This window comes from Rhinopithecus bieti, unplaced genomic scaffold, assembly GCF_001698545.2.
Source record: "Rhinopithecus bieti isolate Rb0 unplaced genomic scaffold, ASM169854v2 scaffold_41619, whole genome shotgun sequence".
In the NCBI taxonomy this organism is placed as follows: Eukaryota; Metazoa; Chordata; class Mammalia; order Primates; family Cercopithecidae; genus Rhinopithecus; species Rhinopithecus bieti.
Window position 1 is genome coordinate 391,957 of NW_016817072.1, and position 26,096 is coordinate 418,052.

The 26,096-nt window shown below is 41.1% G+C and overlaps 1 protein-coding gene across 1 annotated transcript in view; it reads left to right on the plus strand.

Annotated features, from left to right (window-relative positions):
- The window catches only part of TGFBR3 (transforming growth factor beta receptor 3), a 212,983-nt gene that overhangs the window by 113,267 nt on the left and 73,620 nt on the right, over positions 1 to 26,096 (plus strand). Inside the window, exon 4 of the mRNA XM_017855795.1 lies at positions 20,730 to 20,867. Within this exon, the coding sequence (XP_017711284.1) occupies positions 20,730 to 20,867 (138 nt within the window). The remainder of the gene's footprint in view (positions 1 to 20,729; positions 20,868 to 26,096) is intronic.

Genomic DNA, 26,096 nt, shown 5'->3' on the forward strand with positions numbered 1-26,096 from the left:
GCCTTCACCCAGTCCCTGCTTTGCCATTACCTCCAGAGAGATGCCTTCATTGGCCACCCCATTTAAAATAGTCATAGCACCCCCCTCCCACACACACACACATACACACACGCTTTTACTGTTTTACTTTAAAAAATATATTACCACCTGATATTCACTTATTTTTAAATATGTTCACTGTCTATCTCTTCTGCTAGTATGTCCATCAGGATAGATGTTTTATTTTGTTAGTTGGTATTGCCAGGAATTAGAACAGGGCCAACTACATAGTAAGCACTCAAGAAATATTTGTGAAATAAACATTTGCATGAACAAATGAGTATGTTGATGTAACAGTTTAGCTTTAGCAAATAGGTTAAGTCTAGAAATTCTGTATATGGAAGTTTCTCATTAATTATATTTTTTGAAGAGATCCAGTTATTGATGTTGGTATGTATGGCTTGGGCATAAAGTAATGTTTCTTAAACCAAGGCTTCAAGATATAGAAGAGAGCACTGGATTGTGAGTCTTAATAAAAGACTTGGTCTTCCCTCTGTTGTGATCTTCTTTGTTTAAACCTGAGGGCAAGTGTGTAGACCCATTTGGATCTCAGTTTCTTTTTTTCTTTTTTGTCAATATAAAGACATTGAGAAAATTAATATTTCAAAATGCCAATTGAAAATTAGAGTCAAAAGCATTTCTGGAGTTGTTAAACTACAAAATCCCCTTAAAGAAACCCTCAGCATCCAGTGAGTAAGGAACCACCTAAGAGCTGAAATGTCAACTAAGGGTGTCTCGTGTCTTCTTATTTTATTTTATTTTATTTTATTTTATTTTATTTTATTTTATTTTATTTTTAACCTAGATTAAATAGGATTTACAGATCTGGGGGCAGATCTGGCCTCTGAATACTTGGGAAAATGCTTTTGAGTTTCATTGCTTATGTCTTACTGCTTTGCACAGCAAAAATTTCATGATTTTCCAAAGAGCTCTACTGTTCCGTCAGGACAGAGTACACGTGAATCTTTCTCCATCTTTCTTGTATTTATTGAAATATGAAAGATTAGAAAAACGAATTATTTCAGTTTGTTGAGCGGAGACCTCTCTCCACATAAATTAGAACCAGGCAGTTGGGCAGTCAGCTGCAGCTGCTTTTGTGAACTGGGCACCCATGCAAAGCATTGCGGGAGTGAGGAAAAAGGCAGTCCTCGGAGCTCACGGTCACCCACTGTGCATCGAGGGACAAAGAGCAACACCTGTAGCAGAAAGTACCGAGACGTAGAAACATCTCATTGCCCTAAATACATGAGATAGAAACGTAACCAAATAGATTTAATCAGCTACAGCTGGGCTGAGATAAACACGTAAGTGCTAAGTAATCAGGCATGTTAGAGGGATGTGGGGCTGAGGCTAGGGCTGGGGCTGGGGGAAAGTGTTGCTGGAGTAATTGGAGCCAGGTGTGCTTGCCTGGCGCTGCTTTTTGGAGGTGAGAATTTGGAAAGGTTTGAAATAGGGATGTGGTTTGGCAGAGGGCTGAAAGGAGAATTTTCCAAGACTAGGGGAGAAGACTGGTAAATAAAATAGAGCCGAGTTGAGTATGAACTATGTTGAGGACAGCAAGTACCTTGGCAGCTGTGAAAGCTTCATCTGATGGTTTTGCCTGTTGTTGGTATTGGTGCTGGGAGAATGGTCTTCAGCTGAACACCACAGGTCTTCAAAGCCAGGTGAATTTTGGCAGCCTGTGACACTGGAAGGGGCAGCGTAGACCGGCCTCTGAAGATAAATTTTGTCCCCACATTTCCCCACTACAGATTGGGAGCAACCTCTAGCTTTACCTCACGGTCCGGTGATGTCAGCTGCCTTGGAAGCAGCTCCTTGCTTTGGCACTTCCTATGTTCCTATTTTTTTGGAGGGCACCTGCCAGCGAGGAAAGGCAGCGAGCACAGGTGATTGAGTTTTTGTTCAGAGATTTGGGGTCACCTCAGAGTAGACGTGGTGTTGGGGTCAGGTGTGGAATGAATGTGGTCTTCCCGGGACCTTTGTTTGTTAGGTTCAGAAGTCTCCAGAGCTTCTGTGAGATGTGGGGAGCAAGACCTGAGCTTGTCCACGTTAGTGGTGCCTGAACAGGAGCAACCAGCACAGATGAAGACGTCTGCACTACCTTTCAGCCCTCGTCTTTAATGAGCTCCAGATCCCGAAGGTGAAGGAAAAGCAGACAAATGGCAGAATAACCCATTAGTTCCTCATGAGGAAGTCAAGTGTTTGGAGGGTCATGTATGCAGCTGTCACCAGTTTGTCACCCTGCTTGAAAATCCATGGACCTGTAGGCAGGAGGTAATGGCACTACGCTGATCAGAGCCTAAGTCAGACACTGGTAGGCTTCTTTCCAGGTAATTATAAAACCTGGCATTTTATTTGTGTTTTTCAACACTCCTGGAAGGGAGATTCTGTTAGCTCTGTTTTACAGGTATGGAAGTTGAGGCTAAGACAGGTTAAGTATTCTACCCAAGGTCATGAACTGGGAAGTAATTGATAGAACCTAACCTTGAATTCACAACACACTTCCTATAGATGGAGTTGACATGCACTGTGAGTGGCTCTGGGCAAGGTGGGCTTTCCCAAGGCTTAGGCATTTATTCAATAATGAAATCATTATTTACTAAGCACCTGTTTGTAATGTGTCAGGCACAGTGCCAGGCACTGGCAGTCCTGACCCCCTACCCTTGAGAATTTGCCAAAGGTAACAGAGATACAGTGGATAGTGAGTTTTCCCTTGCTCCTGCTCCCATTTAGATGATCTCAAGCTCTTCGCTTTGCTTAAATGTGGGCTTAGATGTTGCGCCCAGTGTTGCGTGTTGACTTAATCATATGCAGCTAAGTCTTTGAGCTGCAATAGAACAGCCATCTGGTAAGAATTAAATGTGAATAGCTGGGCCGTCGTCTATAGGTGAAGAGCTTAGAAAGAGGGGCAGATTGGGGTGCCCTGTTATTAACACCAGCTCTGTTCTGTACAAACAATTCTCTTAATGGATTACCTGTGCCAAAATATTGCTGAATAGCTTGGAAACAGGTTAGTGTTTTGCCCTTTAGAAAAAAAAAAAAAAAAAAAAAACCCAAAAAAAAAAACCATGGAGTTGAATTTGGAAAGGAATCTTGGAAAATGAATGTTTCAGTACAACAATCATCATTCACATGCCCAGAAATTCAGCACTGCAGGGCTTCTGCTGGCAGAATCAGGTGAACTCTGGGATGCATTCTGATTTGGTCTTGAATTCTTACATGTCTTGAGTAGGTTGAAAGTTGGTTATTTTTTTGTTGTTGGCAGTGACCTTTACTTAGAAGTGCCCAGGAGATATTCTTGGGATAGATGCCAACAGGTTTTCTGTCTTTTGCCTTCAATTTTATAAAAATGTAAATGAAAGGATTTCCCAGCACCGAGTTGTGGAGCTACCTGGGTATTCAAGTGACAGGAAGAGTTGGTTGTTAGGGTGGTTGGGAGGGACTTCTTAGAGGAAGTGCACTTGAACAGAGACCTGAGTGATGAAAAGGGGTGATCTGGGTGAAAAAGAGGCCAAATAAAGGATCTGCTGGTGTCCAGGCCCTCAGCTTGGAAGCAGCTTGTTGGAGATGAGAGAGGGGCAAGTGTGGCTGGAGTGGAGTTAGCAAGGGGGAGAGTGGTAGCAGGTGCGGTTGGTCCTTGTGGGGTTGGATCGTGTGGGGCCCTGCCCAGTGGGAAGTTATTTCTTGGCATTTCTTTACATTTCTCTGTTCTTATCCAGTGATTAAAAGAGCTGACCCTGAATTCTGAAGACTTGGGGAGTCCCTGTTTCCTAACAACAGAGAATTGGTTCTATAAGGAGAAATGTAAATCGTTCCACTGGCAAGAGAAGTAGAAACTAGATTACCAGAGTGGATATTTGGGCTCTAGTCCCAACCATGCCATAACCAGCTGCAGAACTTGGGCAACCCATGACCTCTTTGGGCTTCAATTTCCTTATCTATAACAAACATTTGGAGTAGAATGTCTCTAAAATCTCCTTTCTCACTAAAAGTCAATTATTTTATTATATATAGATTTCGTTTTTGGTTTTATCCTTTTGTTTCTTTCAGACTTTTATCAGTGATCTTACACTAAACCAAGTCCACTCACTAGTTCTGATTTCATTCTTTTCTCTATTCCTTGGCTTCTGGAGTAGCCAGTGAAGTATTTGGAGAAAAATGTCAGGAGGAAAAGAGAGAATTTCATAACTTTGCACAGTGTCCTCAACAGTGCCCGTTTAACACATTGCCTGTTGCCCTGAAAGAATTCCCAGTCACCACGTGAGTCGACTGTGATAACCGAGACTTGTTCTCAGGCTAGTGATGTACGGTTTAACGAAAAACTGCCATTGTCCTTACTGAGGAGGTTTTATCCCATCAAAACGGCGTTTGAGAACCGGACAGTGGGATACTGTTGTTTGCATTTACTCTTTTTTTTAAATCATATTTTGATTTATTGGAAGCTAATATTTCAATAAAAAAAATCTGCCCATCTTCCTGAAATTCAGTATCAATTATACAACTCTCTCATTGAAAAGTATATCTAGGCCGGGTGCGGTGGCTCACACCTGTAATTCCAGCACTTTGGGAGGCTGAGGTGGGTGAATCACTTGAGGCCAGGAGTTTGGAACCAGGTTGGCCAACATGGTGAAACTCCATCTCTACTAAAAATACAAAAATTAGCCTGGCTGGTGGCGCGTGTCTGTACTCCCAGCTATTTGGAAGGTTGAGGCGGGAGAATCTCTTGAATTTGGGAAGCAGAGGTTGCAGTAAGCCGAGATCGTGCCACTTAATTCCAGTTTGGGTGACAGAGTGAGACTCTCAAATAAAAGAAAAGTATGTCTAAAAGAAATTAGCAAGACCAAGTATATTAACTTGTTTTTAGACTATTACCATGTCAACACTTCCTATTTTAAAATGCACTGTAAATCATGATTTACCCTTAGGATTAGCTTTGAGTATTTCATTATTTGTTTTGCTTCTGCCAAATGTAAAAGACTAAGCGGGCACACACTTATCCAAAATTAAAGTTAAGGAAAGTAAATAAACTCTCTAAAACAAACATTATTTAATATTTCAAACCAGCATTTCAAGACATTTTCACTTGTTGAAAGAAGAAAGCACTTCTATTTTGTTCTCTAGTATTCACTCTGGCAGGCTAAACTAAACATTTAAAAATTACTCCTTTTAATTGAGTACACAAATCATTTTAGTGTGACATGGCATTTGTGAAATTGATAATTCAGTCACATCAATTCATTTGTTGAGATACATTCATTTCTAGAGATCTTTTGTTTTTGAGACAGTCTTGCTCTGTTGCCCAGGCTGGAGTGCAGTGGCGCAATCTTGGCTCACCGCAACCTCTGCCTCCTACATTCATGCAATTCTCCTGCCTCAGCCTCCCGAGTAGCTGGGATTACAGGCACCTGTCACCACGTCCAGCCAATTTTTGTATTTTTTAGTAGAGACAGGGTTTCACCATATTAGCCAGGCTGGTCTTGAACTCCTGACCTCAGGTGATCTGCCCACCTCGGCCTCCCAAAGTGCTGGGATTACACACATGAGCCACCGTGCCTGGCCTAGAGATCTATCTTGAAGGGTTTTACTGACTCTATTAGTCACTGGAAGAGCCATTGGCTCTAGAGTTGTAGGTGGCCATAGAGATAGAGTCTAACCTTTTCATTTATGGGGAGACTGAAGCCCAAAGTAAGATACTTCAGCAAAAAAATCATTTATTTGTTTATTTTTATTATTTTTAGAGACAAAGTTTCACTGTGTTGGTCAGGCTGCTCTCAAACTCCTGTCCTCAAGTGATCTGCCCACCTCAACCTCCCAAAGTGCTGGGATTACAAGCCTAAGCCACTGTGTGTGACCCCCTTTTTAAAATGAATGATATGTCAGGATCTTACATTAGGAGCAAGGCAAAACTGGGGAGCACCAGGGTTTGTGGTTTATAGTGAAAGTTAATTTCCTCTGTTTCTCAGGCAAGGACAGTTAACTTTTTTTTTTCCTTGAGGACAAACAACAAATAGTTATTTTGTAGAAATCAGACAATCCTGTTTTTCTTCTAAAATTTCATGCCAACAGTTTACTTACTTTCTTCTTTGAAAAGAATGAGAGAGATTCTGACCTAAAATGGTCTCAGATGTGTACTGAAGATGCTAATATTGAATTGGTATGTCTTGCCAAGATTTAAGAGGGCATCTCAGGAAGACATTGTACACTACTCTATGATGGTGACTTGTTTTCACCTTAGGGATGATAAAGTAGAGGGATAGATAAGAGGCTTAATTCAGCTCATTTCTTACACAGTAGAGAATTATGGATAGGACTTACAGACTTTTACATAAAATAATATAACCAGGACCAGAATTACCAGGCCCTGTAAGTTATTCCTTATAGAAATGCTCAAGGCTCCTAGCTCACTATTTGTTGATAGTTTATGGTTATACCCCAAACTCAGCAAGTGTTTATTGAGGGACTACGACCTGGGAACAAACTCCTCAAGTCTAGGAGATTTAGGGTTGAGGGCTAAAGCTTGATTTTTCTCACCATGCAAGATATTCCTTGGTAATTCAGCAACAATCTAAAGGTACCCTATAGAAGACTTGGAATGGGATCCTAAACAAAAATGGGATTTAAAATTGTTATTAGATTTATGAATGATATGTATTCTTTTGGGCAAGTAAGTCAGGTAACGGAAGTTCTTTTAGTGAATCAGTACAGTAATGTGGTTAACTAAGTGACACTAAGCCAGAAGTTAGTGTACTCATTATCTTATCAGGAAGCAAATCATGGTCCATGTCTTCGGAAAGCAAATGGTCGTCTTTCATTAACTGGTTAAGCTTGGCTTTCAAGGCTCATTGTGATCTGGTTCCAGTACCCTTTCAACGACAGTTTTCTTTATTCTTTTTTATATTTCCTTAGCTCCATCTGAATTAAGTATTCCTCAGACCCACTCATGCTGCCTCCACTGCCCTCCTCCTTGCTTGGACCCCTTAGATCCACCTTTCCCCATTGACCCTCCGGCTCAGCTGAAGTGCCCCCTTACTGCTGTGCACAGATGTGTTTGTATCTGCCTGTCCCTCTGCCCCCATCACACTGTGAACTTCTTTTTTTTTTTTTTTTTTTTTTTTGAAACGGAGTCTCGCTCTGTCGCCCGGGCTGGAGTGCAGTGGCCGGATCTCAGCTCACTGCAAGCTCCGCCTCCCGGGTTTACGCCATTCTCCTGCCTCAGCCTCCCGAGTAGCTGGGACTAGAGGCGCCGCCACCTCGCCCGGCTAGTTTTTTGTATTTTTCAATAGAGACAGGGTTTCACCGTGTTAGCCAGGACAGTCTCAAACTCCTGACCTCGTGATCCGCCCACCTCGGCCTCCCGTTCTCGACCTCCAAAGTGCTGGGATTACAGGCTTGAGCCCCACCGCGCCCGGCCCCTAATATTTTCTTAAATCTACGCACTTAAAAAATGACTTTAGCCGGCGCAGTGGCTCACGCCTGTAATCCCAGCACTTTGGGACGCCGAGGTGGGCGGATCCACGAGGTCAGGAGATCGAGACCATCCTGCGCAACACGCGTGAAACCCCGTCTCTACTAAAAATACAAAAACCATTAGCCGGGGTAGCGGGGGCGCATATAGTCCCAGCTACTCGCTGAGGGCTGATGGCGGAAAGGCGTGAACCGCGGAGCGGAGCTGCAGCGAGCGGAGATCGCACCACTGTCACTCCAGCCTGGGGGGCAGAGCGGACTCCCCATCTTCAAAAAAAAAAAAAAAAAAAAAAACCTTTAGCTTTATCCTCAACTTCCTAAACATGAAATCATGTTTTAATTCCTGTAAAATATATACATAAAGTATATCTTAAAACATTCTTAGTATCTCCACACGATTGACTGAGTCAAGTGCTTTACGCATTTATTAGCCATTCAGTTTCTGAGGAATGAATAGTAAATGCGCAAAACATAACATGAGAACCTCTTTTCCCTGTTTGCTTAGTAACTTCACGCTTATTAACCTAGAGATAAAATAAGGAGGGTGCGGCTAGAAAAGACTGAGCAAGCCTGTAAGCCAAGCCATTCATTCCTGTCTGTGAAGCATTTAGGTGTTAGATATTACTAATTACCTCTTATGCATTGCAAACTGCTGGGCTCAAGGGGCCTATGGAACAATAAATTCTGTTGATAGCAGAGTCCCTGCTGACTTACTGAGCATCTGCTGAAACTCCAGAAATTGTATAAGTGGACCCCTTCCCCACAAAAGATTCAGAAAGCAGCACACTATACATGGGACACATCCTAGAGAAAACGGGTGTGATAAGTATGTGTACATATCACATGGTTGTAGTTGTATTTTCTTAGTGTTCCTGTTTGGGGCAGTTTAAGTTACAGATTTCTCACTATCACTAAAGTGTTTTCTAGGACTGCATTGTGTACTGCCAACATAACAGAGGTCTGAGGGATTTTTCTATAAATTTGCTAATGGGAACTATATATTTTTTAACCTAATTTTTGAGGATATTGTAAGATTACTCAGGTAGACCAATTTGAGTTTCTTTAAAAAGAACAAGTTCTATATATTCAAGCTGTAGTTAACTAGTTAATAATTAAATTAATCATACTAATAAATATTGAAGACTTTTATAAATCCATGAAGAGATTTCTGTTTTAATTACTATACTCTATAGTTGCTGCTTGTATATAGTGTAGAAATAGTGTGCTGTAGTTTCTTATTTATTATGTAAACTGTAGTATAGATTTAGGGTAGTAGATCAGAGACTACAACAGGTGATTCTTTTCATTTAGTGTTTAATAAAGTTTAGAGAATTTTTTTTCTTAAATCTGTAGGAATCAGTCTGTGTAAGTTGAGCATGGGATAAAGTCTTTTTAGGGTTTTGTGAGAAAAAATCACCTACTCTTTTTTTTTTTTTTTTTAATCCAGGGTTGGGATCAACAGTTGTTCTAGCATGGGCAGAGTAACTTGATACAATGGCATACATTTTTACCCTGGTCTGCTCTTAGAGCAAATTTGAAATGGTTGTTTTGGAAAATGTGCTATGAATTTCTCTCCAGACCTTTGCACCAGGGCAGGCAGTCCAGCCTAGCAAATCCTTGGCACTTGATGCGCATCTTTCATAACAGAACTTTGATGCTGAGACTCAGTGTCTTGAAATCAGCACAACAAAATGGTGCCTGAGGAGCAGTGTTTACTTTGATCATTCTTCAACTTCTGTGCCCCAGCCTTTCACGGAGCACAAATTGCTTTACCAGAGTTATGGTGCTGAAGCCCGCAACTGTTTTTGTAGTCTGGTTGCTGTGGTGATCCTTAGCCTTCCATGAAACTCCCATCTCTAGGGAAATAGAAACCTTTGCAGCTGTCTCGGCCTTTTTGGTTTTGTATCTGGTGGAGGTCTTCACCGAGCTTGTTCAAGCCTGAGAGTGATCAGTTTGGGTCAGTAAAATACACACATGGAAACAGGGCATCCCCTTCAGGATGTGTTGTATTAAAAAAAGAAAACAAACAAACGAAAAAACACAGCTCCCTTATTCTTCTCGCCAATTGTATGGGGACTTTGAAGTATCTCCAAGTCTGACTAGAGTGAAGTGAGCCTTGGAGATGTTGTTGGTCATGATAGTGCTATGAGTAAACTTTGGGAGCGTGACTCAGGAAGTGGGGTTGCCAGGTGGGGAAGAAAGAGAGTGGGGGCAAAGGGGAAGCTTAACAGGGCCTGTGTGTGCCCAGAGAGAAGTTGGTTTAAGAAGAGGATGTGAGTCGAGTCCAAGGATGTCAGCAGCTTGATGTTTAGAGGACTATGAGGAAACCCATTTTGACTTGAAGCCTCAGTGGAGGATGGTATAGACAAGAGCTTCTTTCCATAGGAACCAAGGGAATGGAGAATAGCAGCTGTGGTTTTAGTGGGCAGAAGTAATAATAGCTAACACTTAGAGAGTGCTTACCAGATGCCAGTCACTGTTCTAAGTGCTTTCAACAAATGACAGATTTAACATCTGATGAAATAAATACAATCATTATCCCCATGTTACAACTGATGAAACTGATGCGAGTAGAGTCTTAATATCCTCAGGGCCCTAGGGGGGTAGGTGGAGAGCTGAGATTCCAACCTAATACCTGACTCTGAGTCACTGTTCTTAACCACCAGGTCAAACTGCCTGTAATTTAGAAAGGAAGGCAGAGTGACCCAAAGGATTGGGTTACAGGAGATGTGGCCAACTTAGAAGAAAATGTAGATCTTGGAAGACATTGAATTATGCTTTAAAATGTGTGTGTTAATTCATGTATTAGTCCATTCTCACATTGCCATAAAGAAATACCCAGACTGGATAATTTATAAAGAAAAGAGGTTTAATTGACTCATGGTTCTGCAGGCAATACAGGAAACATAGCAGCTTCTGGGGAGGCCTCAGGAAATTTTCAATCATAGCAGAGGTGAAGGGGAAGCAGGCACGTCTTACATGGATGGAGCAGGAGGAAGAGATAGTGAAGGGCAAGGTGCTAAACGTTTTTAAACAGCCAGATCTGGTGAGAACTCTGTCATAAGAAAGCACTAGGGAATGGTGCTAAACCGTTTGTGAGAAACCACCGCCATAATCCAGTCACCTCCCATCAGGCCCCACCTCCAACATTGGGGATTATAGTTTGACATGAGATTTGGATGGGGACACAGATCCAAAACATATTGGTTCCTTCATTCATTCATTCATCACCAAATATTACTGTAATTCCTGTAAGTGCCAGATATTGGACTAGGTTCTAAGGTGATAAAAATACAAGTCCCACCCCATCCTCTGAGATAGTTTGTGTGTACAAAGTTAATACAGGGATCAGATTCTGGATGCTCTAAGAGATGGGTCAACAGGATATAGGTCAGTAACATCCTCTGGACACAAAGTCTTCCTTCCCTTCCTCCCTCCCTCCCTCCCTCCCTCCCTTCCTTCCTTCCTTCCATCCTTCCTTCCAAGTTTCGCTCTTGTTGCCCAGGCTGGAAATGCAATGGCACAATCTCGGCTCAACGCAACTTCCGCCTCCTGCGTTCAAGGGATTCTCCTGCCTCAGCCTCCCGAGTAGCTGGGATTATAGGCATGTGCCACCACACTCAGCTCATTTTGCATTTTTAAGAGAGACAGGGTTTCTCCATGTTGGCCAGGCTGGTCTTGAACTCCTGACCTCAGGTGGTCCTCCTGCCTTGGCCTCCCAAAGTGTTGGGATTATAGGCGTGAGCCACTGTGCCCGACCAACACAAAGTCTTCTTTTTTTTTTGAGACGGAGTCTCGCTCTGTTGCCCAGGCTGGAGTGCAGTGGCCGGATCTCAGCTCACTGCAAGCTCCACCTCCCGGGTTCACGCCATTCTCCTGCCTCAGCCTCCCGAGTAGCTGGGACTACAGGCGGCCGCCACCTCGCCCGGCTAGTTTTTTGTATTTTTTTGGTAGAGACGGGGTTTCACCATGTTAGCCAGGATGGTCTCGATCTCCTGACCTCGTGATCTGCCCGTCTCGGCCTCCCAAAGTGCTGGGATTACAGGCTTGAGCCACCGGGCCCGGCCCAAAGTCTTCTTAAAGAGCATGGCATTTTTTTTTTTTTTTCTGTGATCCAATGTGAAAATACAAAACAGTAAATAATGCATTTCTCCCTGCTTCCAGAAAGAATTGAGAAGTTTACGTTGCTGAGTTTGTGTATATTTTCCAGCAATAAAATAGTTCCTGCTCTTACTACTATAGAGCAGCTTCCCATTCTCCTCTATGCCCCAAGGCTGACACCCAGGATTAAAGATGGGGTTGGGTAGGTCGGGGGAGAGAGAGACAGACAGGTAGAGACATTCATTCTACTTCCAGCACTGTCATTTTCTAGCCTTCTGACTTTGGCAAGAACACCAATTTCTTTACCTTTAAGATAGGATTAATTAGATAACTATGCAGAGCACTTCATTTTGATGAGAGCAGCACATCTCAACAGGAGCCATGGATCTACCTGTTGTCTTTCCTTAGGAGATGATGATGATGATGATGATGATGATGATGATGATGATGGTTTTCACTACTGCTGCCACCACTGTTTTTAACAATAATCCAAGTGTGGTGTTTTTGAATGTTCATATCTTAGTAATTACTTCTCTCTAGATTTCTGATTTCTGCTAGCAAGGTAACACTGTACTCCTAAAGAATTCCTTACCAGCTTCAGGTTAATGTATTTTCTAAGATTGTACTTTAGCCCAGGGGAATCCAAATGCCATCCTTGGATGCTGAGAGCATCTTAAATCGCTACCTGAATCAACTGCATTTTGTGGGGGTTTTTGTTTGTTTTTGCTGTTACAAATTAACTAACTTTAAGATGCTGCTTAAACAGAAATCCTTATTGAGCTCTTACCACCATAATAGTTCATTGCCCAATGTGCATGGCAAGTCAATACACTGAGACACCAGATTGCAGCAGAGAAAGTGGTTTAATTGTACAGCTGCTGAACTGGGGGAAAACTCAAATCCATCTCCCACAGGAGTTTGGGGTTGGAGTTTTTAAGGGTTTTGGAGTGGGCTGAAGTATGGAGAATGTTGATGGGTCGAAGAGTGCAGGGTAAAGTCATGGGACAGGGAGATAAAGAAACGGTGTTCTCATGCTGATTTGGTGGTTCCTTTGTGGGGGTCTTTAAACTGGTTGGTGTCAGCTGTCCCGTTGGAATTCAGGATCTGCTCCGGCAGTTCTCTAACACAACCCTTAGGATTCTAACATCGGACATCCTACCTATCTATAGGAGCAATGGGGATGCAAATGGTGAGAATCTAGTGCATGTGACTTTTGGTTACAAGAAAGTAGGTCAAAGAGCAGCATGTTAATGCTTAATTATAACTCTATTTTCTGTCCAGAATTCTTGTTAACCCAGTGAGGACAGCTTCATCTATGACTGCATGTAGCAGATGGAATGATTACTCCAGTACCCAGATTTTGTGGGAATTGAGTTCCTGTTATGCTTATTTTGTAAATCAGCTTCTAATGATCACTCCAGTGATTCTCTTTATTATGCAGTTTGATACACCACGGTACTGACACACAGGCCATTCTAACATTCTGTTGTTGGTAAAGACATATACATGTCAGAATACTGGCTTACTAAACAGGTAAGTAGCAAAGCTAATTTGAAGCCCATTATAAAAGGTAGCAATTAGGCCAGGTACTGTGTGGCTCACACCTGTAATCCTAGCACTTTGAGAGGGTGAGGTGGGAGGATTGCTTGGGACCAGGATTTGAGATCAGCTTGGGCAACATAGCAAGACCCTGTCTCTACCAAAAAGAAAAAAAAATTAGCCGGGCATGGTGGTTTATGCCTGTGGTTATAGCTACTTGGGAGGCCAAGACAGGAGATCGCTTGAGGAGTTGAAGGTTACGGTGAGCTCTAATTGTGCAACTGCACTCCAGCCTGGGTGACAGAGTGAGATCTTGTCTCCAAAAAGGAGAACTTGAGAGGAAATACATTTGTATAGTAAATGGTTATATGGGGCTTTGGTTACATATTAGTGTTAAAAACAAAAATAAAGTGATCTGAATGGATGTATGTATTAAATGTGACGGGGAATATATATATATAAATCAAACTTTCCCCCCATTTTAATCAATGTGCAAATATTGAGTTTCTTCAGTTTGCCTAGAATTTTAATTTCTAACCGTTCTAACACACTTAATTGCCTACATGAAAACCCATGTAAATTTCTGTGTCTCTAAAAGATAGTGGAACTTTTGCTCAGAATATTTTACCTTTGTTATCTATCCCTAAAGAAGAAAACACGCTCCAAAGGTTTTTTACATTTTACATGTTTTTATTTGCGTAACTGTTTAAGATAACAAATATTTTCTATTTTCTTTTCTTTGCCTTGTGTGGTTCCCATGGATGGCCCGAGTGCCATTATACGCTGTCTTACACACAGAGAGGATGACGATTAGGGTGGCTTGTCCCACAAAATCTGGGTGTGGCCTTGATGTCCTGTCCAGCATACCTTCCAGGAAGCATCCTCGTCGTTTGTTTCAGTAGCTGGAATCTGCTTTTCTTGACTATGTGTTAATGTTCTGTTTACTATGTATACCCCAACCCCCTTTTTCTGGTCAGAAAAACAGGACAATATGACTCTGTAATTATTATTCTAGTCACATTTCATTAATAACTTTTGTTCGTTCCTTATTTTATTCCTTCTTTCAGAGAACTTGTTGACTGCCTACTAAATGTCTGCCCCTGTGCTAGACCTAAGGATACAGAAATGAGTGTGACTTAGTTTCTGCCCCTGGAGAATGACCTGAGGAATTTACACAGTGACAGGGGAGACAAACATCCAAACCAGGGCGTCCGATCTTTTGGCTTCCCTGGGCCACATTGGAAGAATTGTCTTGGCCCACACATAAAGTACACGAACAGTAATGATAACTCATGAATGAAAAAGAAAAAAATCACAAAAGAAATCTCATAATGTTTTGAGAAAGTTTACAAATTTGTGTTGGGCCTCATTCAAAGCCATCCTGGGCAGCATGTGGCCATGGGTTGGATAAGCTTGATCTAAACAGATCATTATAGTGCCAGGCAGAGGTAGAAACACCAGTGCTGTCTGAGAGAGCTCCAGCTTTGTCTGAGGGAGGGGGAAAGATTTTACTGGAGATGGCATTGTGAGCTGGACCCACAAGTCCATCTGGAGCATTGTGGTGCACTTTAGGCCAGAATCCTGCAAGGCTGCAGTGTGTTAGTGATGTATACAGTACACTGTTCACACAACCTATCTTAATGCCAAAGAGTGATAGAAAAGTGCCTGTCTGTGTGCTCAGACTTGCATCAGTAGTGGCCTGCTGAGGGCACTAGCAGCGTTCCTCCACTGGAACCACCCACACGTCAGGGTCTCTACTCTGCCTGCCTCTCTTCCCTGCAGCCGGGGGAGCTGTGGCTGCTCTGGGAAGGAAGGGCCTGGGTCTCTGGAATCTCCTTGCAACGGCTCCCAGGACCCCTTTAGAAGGTCATGACCTGTAGTTTCATAAATACTCCTCTGTTTATATGAGCTCTTGCCCCTCAACCCCCAACCCAAATTTAGTTCCCAGTATTTTTCCAGGGCATACAAAATATGGAGCGGAGCTTATTTCTGCATCCCACTTCAGACTTTCATTTTAGTTTTTTTTTTTTTTTTTTTTTTTTTGTCTCTTTTGTGGTTATATTAGATTATTTGCAGAGGCTCTCAGGGAATCCTGAATCATGTCCTTTTTGTGGGGAGGGGCGATGAATCCTGAAATGAACTGACAGTGTCCCTCTCAGCACATTAAGTGGTTTTAAGACAAAACCATTGGGAAAGAGCTTGATATCATTTGACCAAGGAGAATGGTCAGTTGAGTGCCCCAGGTCAGGATGGGGACCCTGGGTGTGTGTGTGTGGGAATGTGTGTATGTCAAGATTTCTTGAATTCAGCACCAACTGATTAATATTCCTCTAGAAATTCAGAGAAATATAAAGAAAAAAAAAAAGGAAACATTTAAAAGCTCCAAACCCAGTTCTCTAAAATATTTTGAGGGAATCTTTTATACCAATTCCCAAATGGTGAAGGACAAGCAATGGTGAATAAAATATCAGCTGTAGGGGTTCTGTAGACCAGAATATACTAAATACTGCAGCAGCAACTAAGTAAATACTGTTCCCACCCCTAGCAGTCAGTTGCACATTTTAGATCCATCTGGGGTCAGGTTTGAGTTCCTAAAAGTCATATTGCCCAAATGTCGGTGAAATTTGAGTTCAGTGGTAGGACCTAGTGTCCTGAAATAGGTTTATGCCTTTCCATTTGTGCGTGCAAAGTGTGGGTGCTGGGAGACCCAGATTCAGGATGTTTTCAGTTACTACTAACATTGTTGCCAAGTGGATATCTCCTTACCCCTGAAGAGGGGACAGATGATGGCTATATACAGACCAGCATGTGATTTTATGGGTCTTGGTTATAGGCACGCTGTTGGAGTTCTTTTCTTATCTTTCTTATCTTAGTGTAAACTGATTATTGAATCATCCATTTCAGAGAATTATTTGGTCTGGTTTTAGATAGTAAGAGTTTCCCTGGTAGTGTTTTGGATGACTTCATTGCTTCACAGGTCCACAGGGGCTGTTCTAAGAATCAGAAATGTTGAAATGGACCTCACTGACATGTTAGCAAAATTGGACAGCAAGTTGCCTTGCTCACTTTGCTTTTCGTTTGTTTTAATGAACCCCTGAAGTAGGGGGTCTAACAATACATATTCTGAAATCTCTATGGTAGAAATGCCTTGCGTCTGTATTATGAATCTTGGGAAATTCAAAACAATTTTCATAAGGAATCTTTCCATAAAGTAAGTAGGGTTTCCCCCTCTTCCTGTAATTAATTTTCATAAAGTAATTTACAGAGTTTGAGACAATAGATAGTTTTTGCTTATCAAAGATAATCTTTAGAGAACTGAGAAGCCTTCACTATAACAAGGTCCAGAAAGGATTGTCCTTGTTATTTTCTGCTGATAATGTGAGCAAGGATGTGCTTCCCAAGTGGGAGATAGGGAGGTGGTCTTTCTACTACTCAAAGGCTTTGTGCTCCTTAGAGTTGTCCTTGACTTTGGTCAAAGTTGTGTTCAGATTCCCCAGAAAAACACCCAGAAGGTCTGCTTTGAATTTCTTTATAAAATTATATGTTCGTTGCATTGCACAGATAACCACAGAAGACCTAGTATGAATAGATGTTGTAGAACAGGTTAGACCAATGAGCTCTTTTCCATTTAGAGGAAGAATCAACAATGTATGAGGGATGGTGTTACATAAGGGATGTGGCAGATCAGATTTGCTTGCATTTTCTCACACTATCGGGAATACCGAATATCCAGCACTGTTTGAGACCAGCATGGTTAGAACAGGAACTCTTGGATTAGGCTTCATGGACCAGTTGTGGTCAAAGTATGGGTTCCACCAGAAACTACATGTTAAAGTTTTTTTAGTTTTGAGTCTTCATCTATTAGTTCTTCTCCTGAAAGGATGACATCTTAAGACCAGAGGTGTAATTTGTAGTTTAATTAGATGGAGCCATTTTGTTACCATTGTTGCTGTTAGAATTTTCTTACTCTTTTACAATGGGGTTCTTAACCTGGGTTGATGGGTGCTTAACCTGGAGTTCATGGGCCCTGCAATGAATGTAATTCCCTGACATTGTCTGCAAAAGTTTGTGTGATGTGGATGTTTTTTGTTTGGTTTGGTTTGATAAAGAGAGGGTTCATACATGCATTAAGTTCTCAAATGCTCCATGACTCCCAAAGATTTACAAAGAAGCCAGTGGTTTCGAGACTGGTCATTGCTGCTTCCTTTGAGCTGCATCCCCTTTAGCTTACCAGCCTTCACAGCTCGCATGGTCCCAGTGTTCGATTCGTTATTACTTATGAACCCATAGACAAAGCTGTTAACCTGTATTTTTATGTGTAAATTTGACTTAGGATTGATGGTCAACTCTTTAAACTACTGTTTGGATTTCCAAGCTGGAGATTGCTGCATACTCTTTGTATCATTTCTTCACGGGGATATTTATTTGCTGTAGTCTGTCTCAGCTCGGCCTTTAGACCATGAGCACTGGAGAGTGTAACCACAAAAGCTTCAGGATGTTCTTATATTTGTAACTGTAGTCTACCCTGAGCTATAATTGATCCGAAGGAGGATTTTTTCTTTTCTTTTCTTTTTTTTTTCTCCAACCTGGGAGAAATTGGACAACTTAGCCAGGAATTCTTTGAGATACTGCAATGTGTTCTCTCTGGAAGCTTTTATACGATTGTTCTTTTGTTAGTTGTTTTGATTGTCCTTTATCTTCCCTTCAGCAAGATTTACTCAAGCAGGGGAAGCCTAGAAAAGACAGGGTGCTGAGGGATTAGGTGAGCAGGTGCTTGCAGGACTCATTGTCCCTGCCAAATGATCTTTTAAAGAAACTATTGGGTATTTTTCTTTGAATTTCCCAATTGTAGTGTGAATTCTTCTTTGCCAAATGGCTTTTGGGGCTCTGCCTGGACCCCGTGTGCCAGAGTCAGAGATTCATCTTGGCCAGACACTGCCACATATTGAAGAGAGAGCTGTTTCCAGGAAAGCTCAGAGGGCTGTGGCTCCTAGAAATCTTTCCTTGATTGTATGAGCCAGGCCTCAGCACTTTTGACCATCTGGAAAATTTTGGACCTGAGCACCAATATCTGTCTCATAGATCTTTTTCTTCTCATTTCATGAGCTTTTATAAAAAATTCTTGTTCATTTGAGACACATACTTATTAGTATTTTGTAGTATATATTTGAGCAAAACTTCTGCTTATCTATGAGCTCTAAGAAGAATTGTATGCCTGAGTACTGCAAAGAAAATCTTCAGAAGAAGGGTTGATGCAGCCCCTGCAGATATACATTACTATTCTTTGTGCCATTATGGTACTCAGTAAATAGTCTTGGAATAAATAGAGAAACCTTTTACTGATGCATGCTATTAGTGAAAGTCAGAGTGTTGCTTTGCAGTTTTCAGGTACTCTGGAACAAACGATGATTTCATCCCTCCTTCATTCTCCATAATGTGTGTGTCTCTTTGTTCAGTACAGTTTGAATCTTTGCTTCTGCTGTTTCTATAGCATCTCTTCTTCTTCTCAGTGGCGATCAGTCTGTTTATTTCGAGATGCAGACAGCATCTCCAAAGTGTGCTGTGAGGTAGAGTCTTTACAACCAAGGAGCACATTACTTTGCTGTAGCTGTACTTGACGTCACTGTTCATCTAGTATTTTGATTTAGCACTGTGCTTATGCCAAATATAAAAATGATCCTAGCTGTGTGCAGAAATAGCTCATGACAGTTGGAGTGTTGCTTATTTTTTAAATTTATTTTTTTTTTTTTTTTGCAAATTATCCAGCTAAATTCCTTTGAACCTTTTTTCTCCTTTAGGTAACATATAAATACATTAATTTGCTGTGATAAATCAAATATTATTGTATATGCTTACTTCCCAGCCTTTTGGCTAAGATCAAGTGTATTATCGTGTATATGTTAAGCACAGTTTTTTGTTTTTGTTTTTGAAACAGAGTCTCACTCTGTAGCCCACGCTGGAGTGCATTGACACGATCTGGGCTCACTGCAACCTCCACTTCCTGGGTTCAAGCGATTCTTGTGTCTCAGCCACCTGAGTATCAGGTGCCTGCTACCACGCCCGGCTAATTTATTTTTGTATTTTTAGTAGAGATGGGTTTTTTCCAGGCTGGCCAGGTTGGTCTCAAACTCCTGGCCTATAGTCCATTTTGGAAATTAAGACATGCATACTCAAGTTAGTGAACAAGATGATGCAAGTTATTCTTAGAATATTCTTGTGGCATCGAAAAGCAGAGAATTAAAATATTATTTTGACATTTACTGAGTGCCTACCATGTGCAAAAACCTGGGTTTTGAAAGATAATGAAAGTTTAGTGTCTTATTTATCAATGACCTGAGAGTATACTATGATAAGTGACATTGGTCATAAGTGGTCCCTACAAAAAAAGGTAGAAGTATGTTGAGATCACAGTGGACTGACAGCCACTGGGAAAATGTGAAGTAGTCCAGCGTTTAGTACCCGATGGTTGTATAGACTCAGATTGTGGATCTAGACCATGTCATCCTCATGAAAATTCTGGCTGAGATGTACTATTATTCCCAGTGCATCACTCAGTCTGTGTCTTTCTAGCCTAAGTCCTTTTTTGGCCTGTCCCTCCCTTATTACTTTATGGTTATCTTTGATGAGTTCACTCTGTTTAAATATGTGATGCTTGGGTCTTGCCTCCCCGCTGTGTATGGAAAGCCAGTATGGACAGACTGTATGAAAGTATCTAGTCAATATTTCCTTATATATCCTTTTGTTCTCCTATGTTCATGTTGCCCTGGGCTCATGTGTGCCAAGAGGACTTTGTTGAGTCCATGGCTTGCAGCTCCATTCACAGGTGCTTTTTGGTGATGTTATGACAACAGTGGTGACCTGCAGTAGTCCTTGATCTGCTGTCAAAATTGGCTACAGTTTTGGTATCCATCCCATGGTTTTCTTCCTTTTTTTTTTTTTTTTTTTTTTTTTTTGACAGTGGTTGTATACAATCACTCTTTATTATGTGTGTCCTCTGTGCTTCATTTCTTTGGAAAAGCCCTTCAAGCTAAAAGCTGAGACAGCGAAAGCCCTGGCAGCCTCCCTTGGCAGCCCCTTTCTCTCAGCTTTTGGCACTTTTCTTTGGCAGAACCCATTTCACTTTGTGGAGGCTGGAGCTTACCTGGAGGAGAAGAAAGTCATTTCTCTGGAGATCCAGAGGGATGACCCCACCCCCAGGGGATTTTGTTTTCCAGTTTTCACCTTAGTCATTTGACCTACAGCTTAAAGCAGGCCTAAGGGAAGGTAACTTTTATTCCACCTTTGCTGACTTTTCGAAAGAAAAAAATGTGTTCTGTTTATTTGTTCTTTGACGGGGAGCTAATTCATGCTTTTGTTGAGATTAGTGTGGTTGACCCATATGAAGTAGCCATTTTGTAGTAAAAAATGGTCAAATATTGGCAATGTCATCTGGTTCAACTTAATGTATCTTATTCATAGGAGCTGAGCTGGATTATAGCTTGTTTCTGTTGATAGTGAGTTGCAAAAAAGTATTCCAGAGGCTGCTCTGAGTGATTTTCATGGAAAGCCAGGGCTAAGATTTCTACCCTCTTTCTGTTGCTTCCTAGGTCACACTTCACCTGAATCCCATCTCCTCAGTCCACATCCACCACAAGCCTGTCGTGTTCCTGCTCAACTCCCCACACCCCCTGGTGTGGCATCTGAAGACAGAGAGACTTGCCACTGGGGTCTCCAGACTGTTTTTGGTAAGTGCTTAAACCTCCCCCAAACTGATCCTTAGCACAAGGGTATAATAATCCTTAAACTTTGCCAAACTTTTAATAATGGCTTACTTTCATTCAAATAATGAAATAATGCCAGAGTCCAAAGAGTGTTAAATTTGGAGGATGCGCTTAATGATATTTGGATGACATAGATAAGCATTCACAGAAAGCAGACACACCTGCCCATCTTCTGTGGGCAGAGCCAGGGGTCTAGTGCGCACATTAGAGCAGGACCTGTCGTCATACTCTATGTGGCCTGAGCTTTGGTTTCAGCTCTGAAACCCCGCTTGTGGCATCAGGAGCACTGTAAATATTGTAACTGGCTACTGGGTGTGTGGTCCCTGACCACAAAATAAATATGCACGAACCCATACTATTTGTATATAACACAGGCTGATTCCTGATATGAGGATCTGTTTGTTGAGAAAGTGACACAGTGAGCTCCAAAATGAAGTCATTTGTATTTTATTAAAAAAACAAGCTGGAACCCAGCTCTTGTGGAAAGATCCAAATATTACCTACTATTTGTAAATCATGTCCCTTTGAGTTTGCCAGAACATTCAAGTTTCCTAGTTGTGGAGAAATAGATGGGTTGTTTGGATGGAATTTTTTTGGTATGATATCATGTCTGATGATGAGCAATACTGCAACTTGGTAGTGGTAACTCACATTTGTCTATTGCAAGAGCTGCAGGCTAATGTCCTAACTGCAGCGCCTGAGGCCTTAAACCTCTCTTGCCCTCAAGCATCCAAAACAAGTGGAGTCCCCAGTTAATAGTTTTCCTCTTGCCTCATGAATAAACGTTGCCCAGTTAATGACTCCCAATCCAGATCTGTAGTTTCTTTCCCCTGTGTTTGAAGAGTACTTCTAAAAACTCAAAGGTTCTTGTTGGATAATGTAAGAATCCATAGTCAATACAATTATTATAATAAGTACATAAATGAGTAAAAGGGAGAAAAGAAAAGCTCATCTTTTAGTAAAATGCCAGCTAGTAAATATAGAAGGAGCAAAGGAGTTAGAAAATGATCATTTTGCAACCATCATAATAAAAGTTGACCAGGCAAGAATTATTAACAGATGCTAAATCTAGCAGAGATGGAGGGAATTCAGGAAATAGTATATTTAGATATTCTTAAAATATCTTTTGTACAAATTGCTTATTAATTACACATAAAAAATAGTGACTATATACATTGGGGATATCCCATGATACCTTAACCAAGTGATTAAAATTCATATCAGCAATGTGGGGCAAATGGACGTTGTGTGCCTATAAATGAGAAAGAACACAGCATCACTTTTGTAGTATTTTTGCCAGAAATGCATATAACCTGAATCTAATCATGAAGAAGTGCTGACAAAACCAAATTGAATAACATTCTTTAAGATAACTGGCCTGTAATCTTCAAAAGTGTCAGTCATGAAAGACAGAGAAAGGCTGGGGAGCCATTCCAGATTAAAGGAGACAAAAAGACAAGACACATGTGATCCTGAGCTAGATCCTGTTGGGTAGGGAGTGGGGCAGCTGCTATAAAAGACATTAGGGGGACAGTGGGTGAAATTATAATTGAGCCTATAGATTAAAATATTGTATCAATGTTATAATCCTTGCTTTGATAATTGTTTTTCTGTAAGAGAATATCCTTAGGAAACATACTCAATACTCTTTAAGGTTAAGGGCTAAAAGGTCAGATCATTCAGGAAAAAAACATGTTGTACAGAGAGAAGAATAAAGCAAATGTGGCAAGGTTTTAAAAACAGATGAATCTAGTTAAAGGGTTTACTAGCGTCCTTTGTACTAGCAACTTTGCTGTAAATTTAAATTAATTTCAGAATAAAACATTTAAGCTCAAAAGGTACATTTACAAGGTGGGTATTACAATAACTTGATTGTAGCCTTTTCTGGGAATTGCAACTCTTATTACTTCTATATTAAAAAGGCCCAAAACCAGTAATTATTTAGTTGTTATTACTGGCACATTTATTGAGCACTTAGAATATTTCAGGTCACTAAATTCTCTAATACTTTATCTAATTCTGACAATAACCTTCTACAGTACGATAGTGTAGATCCCTTCTTATAGATGAAGAACTAAGATTTAGAGAGGTTAAGTAGTGGCCCAAACCACATGGCTAGTTACTTGCAGAGTTGGTACTCAAACCTAGATAGGACCTATTCTACAAGCTGTTATGCTAAACTGTCTGCCTTCGTACTCATAATCACTGCCAGTCTCCTCTAATTAAAGTTACTTGTGATAGTAATACTAATGGCTCTGATCATAAAGTCATATGCACATTTAGCCCTCGTACTATGCTTTTCTGTTCAATACTGTAGGAAATAGCTGTGCGTGGCTACTTAAATTACAGTTCTTCAGTCCTGCTTAGCCACATTTCAGGTGCTCAGTAGCTACGTGAGGCTAGTGGCTACCACGGTGGGCAGGTTATGGAGACATTATGAGCAAAGGCAGTGCATGTCCTGGTTTGGATCCAAGCAGCGACCTTGGGCAAATTAATTTCTCTAAGCCGGATTTTTCTCAGGCCCTCCATCATAGGGCTGTTATCTTGAGTAAGCGAGATCACATATACAATGTTTGTAGACATTACCTGCCGTCGCTGCTCTTGTTTATTTCTAGCCACAGTGAAGAGCATGTGGGATGGGTGTTGAATTTGCATCTGTAATTATGAAATATCTAGCTTGGCTGGCCTCAGATCGAAAGGGGTTCTATTTCTCTGGGCTATAGGTCCAGATGAAAGTGTGGGCCATGTATGTCATAGTTGTACTTATCACTGCCTGGATTCTTTCTTCAGTCTGCCAGTCCATGGGTTTTGAGGGAAAAAGTCTTACGCTTAGTTATTAATTTGCTTTAATTTTGCTTAGAATCTGTAAAAACTGCTTCTTGGCCATCAGTGTGGACACTAACAATGAAAGAAGGCGGCAGCTTTAGTAAACAATTCATCAACCCCATTTGGATCAATCACATGTTAGGAGATTGCAGATCAAATAATGAGCCTAAAATTACCAACACGTGGGAGGCAGCGTCAGGCGAAGTCAAGGATTTAAATTCCAGGACAACTGAACTCTGCTTTGTTGTCCGGCAGGCTTCCTTTAGGGAAAATGGTTTTTTCCCCCGTCTGTACATTTCTTCATGGCCTGGAAGAGACGATGGAACATCTGTTGTTCATTCACATTCTCACATCGGCAGACAACGAGTGATGCAAGTCCTTGCACAAGTTGGGCCACTCTCCGTGGGCAGGCTTTTCCCTTCCTCTCTGTGGCCTGAAATGAATTTTAGTGTCTGCTCATCTCTTTGACAGCCTTTGCCAAAGAGGGTCTGGTGATCAATAGAAATCCAGTAGTGTATTCTCTTTATCCATTTATATAGTTAAGAGTTAAAGTTTGGGGATAAGATAACTAAATTGTGTTCCATAAAGTGTTCATCAAACACTTCAGAGGGCCCGTGGGATCTCTGGAAACTGAGGCTTCACCATTTTCATTACTGTCTTCTCTGAGGTTATGCAGGGAGCTTAGAGGAGCCGTGGAAAGCGAATGGGTCTCCTGACTCTCAGTCCAAGACGCGTGTATCCTTGCCTGCTTCCTGATATGCTGCTGGAGGGTTTGCATTTCTGTCTCAGAGCTGTCTACTGTGTATGTAGAGTTACAATACTTTTAACTGTTATTTTTTTTTTTAATATGGTGATGAGAAAAGTTTCAAGTAACAGCATCTACTCATTTATCAGGGTGACCTTTTTATTTAAATGGACATGTCTGTGTTGTTATGACTGCCCAAATTAAAAAAGGAAAACTTTCATAATTAGTTAGGAGGGCCTTATGTTACCCAGAAATCGCAGCCACCCATGAGGGTGACTAAAAACATACTTTAATAGTGGTAATAAAGGCATCTGTCTTTTCTGTCAAATCATTTCAGTCCTTCTCACCCCTCACAAAAGGGAGGCAAGAAGGGAGCATGTCAGGGAGGGAGAAAGTGGGATTTAGTTTTCTCTGCAGGTGCAGCTCCTTTATCTGGTTATTCTGGTTACCTAGGAAATATGAGTGGGATGAAGAGTGATGCTTTCGGGCTGAGTTTCAAGTAGCGAATCTTTGAGTGTGAGTCACACACATGCACACACGTGATGAAGTTGTCATAATCTTGTAGTTTTCCTTTTGCAGGGTGTATGGGTGGCCCAGAGAACAATCAGAAATAAAAATCATCTAACCCTCTCAGTGTGCCATGTTGAAACTACAAATAATCTCTTATAAGGATTACATAAGCCCGTTTTTATTTATGCTTTCATTTCTACACTGAAAAAAAAGTAAGATAACTTAACTGGGTGATAATGCCTGAACCTTCAACCTGAGTTTGCTAAAAAAGATTGAGGAGAGCCACAATCTGAAATTGTCTTTAAGGACATACTACAATTTAAATACACAGTTTCTAGAGAAAAGACACAAATGGCCACAAAACACATGAAAAGATGCTCAGTATCATGAGTCATTAGGGACATGCTAATGAAAACCAGTGAGATGCCACTTCACACTAGGGTGGCTATAATAAAAAAGGTGATAACAAGGGTTGTGAAAGCTGTAGGGAAATTGGAACACGCATACATTGCTGGTGGGAATGTAAAATGGTTCTGTGGAAAACAGTTGAACAAAACATATGTCCACAAGAACGTGTCCACAAATGTCCAAAGCATCATTATTCACAGTCGCCAAAAAGTGGAAACAACCCAAATGTCCATCAACAGATGAATGGATGAAAAAAGTGCTATATCCATACAATGGAATATTATTTAGCCATAAAAAGGATTGAAGTTCTGATACATACCACAACATAGATGGGTCTTGAAAACATTATACTAAGTGAAAGAAGCCAGACACTAATGGTCACAAATTGTATGATTCCAATTTATATAAAATGTCCAGAATGGGCAGATCTATAGAAACAGAAAGTAGATTAGTAATTGCCAGGGGCTGATGAGAGGGGAAAATGGGGAATGATTGCTAATGATACGAGATTTCTTTTGGGAGGTGATAAAAATGTTCTGGAATTACCTAGTGGTGAATATACCACACCTTGTGAATATACACAGAAACACTGAATTGTTTAAAAGGCTGAATATTATGGGATGTGAACTATATTTCATAAAACTAGCAAGAAAACCTTGCTGCAGCATTTTTTTTTTTTTTTTTTTTTTTTTTTTTTTTTTTTT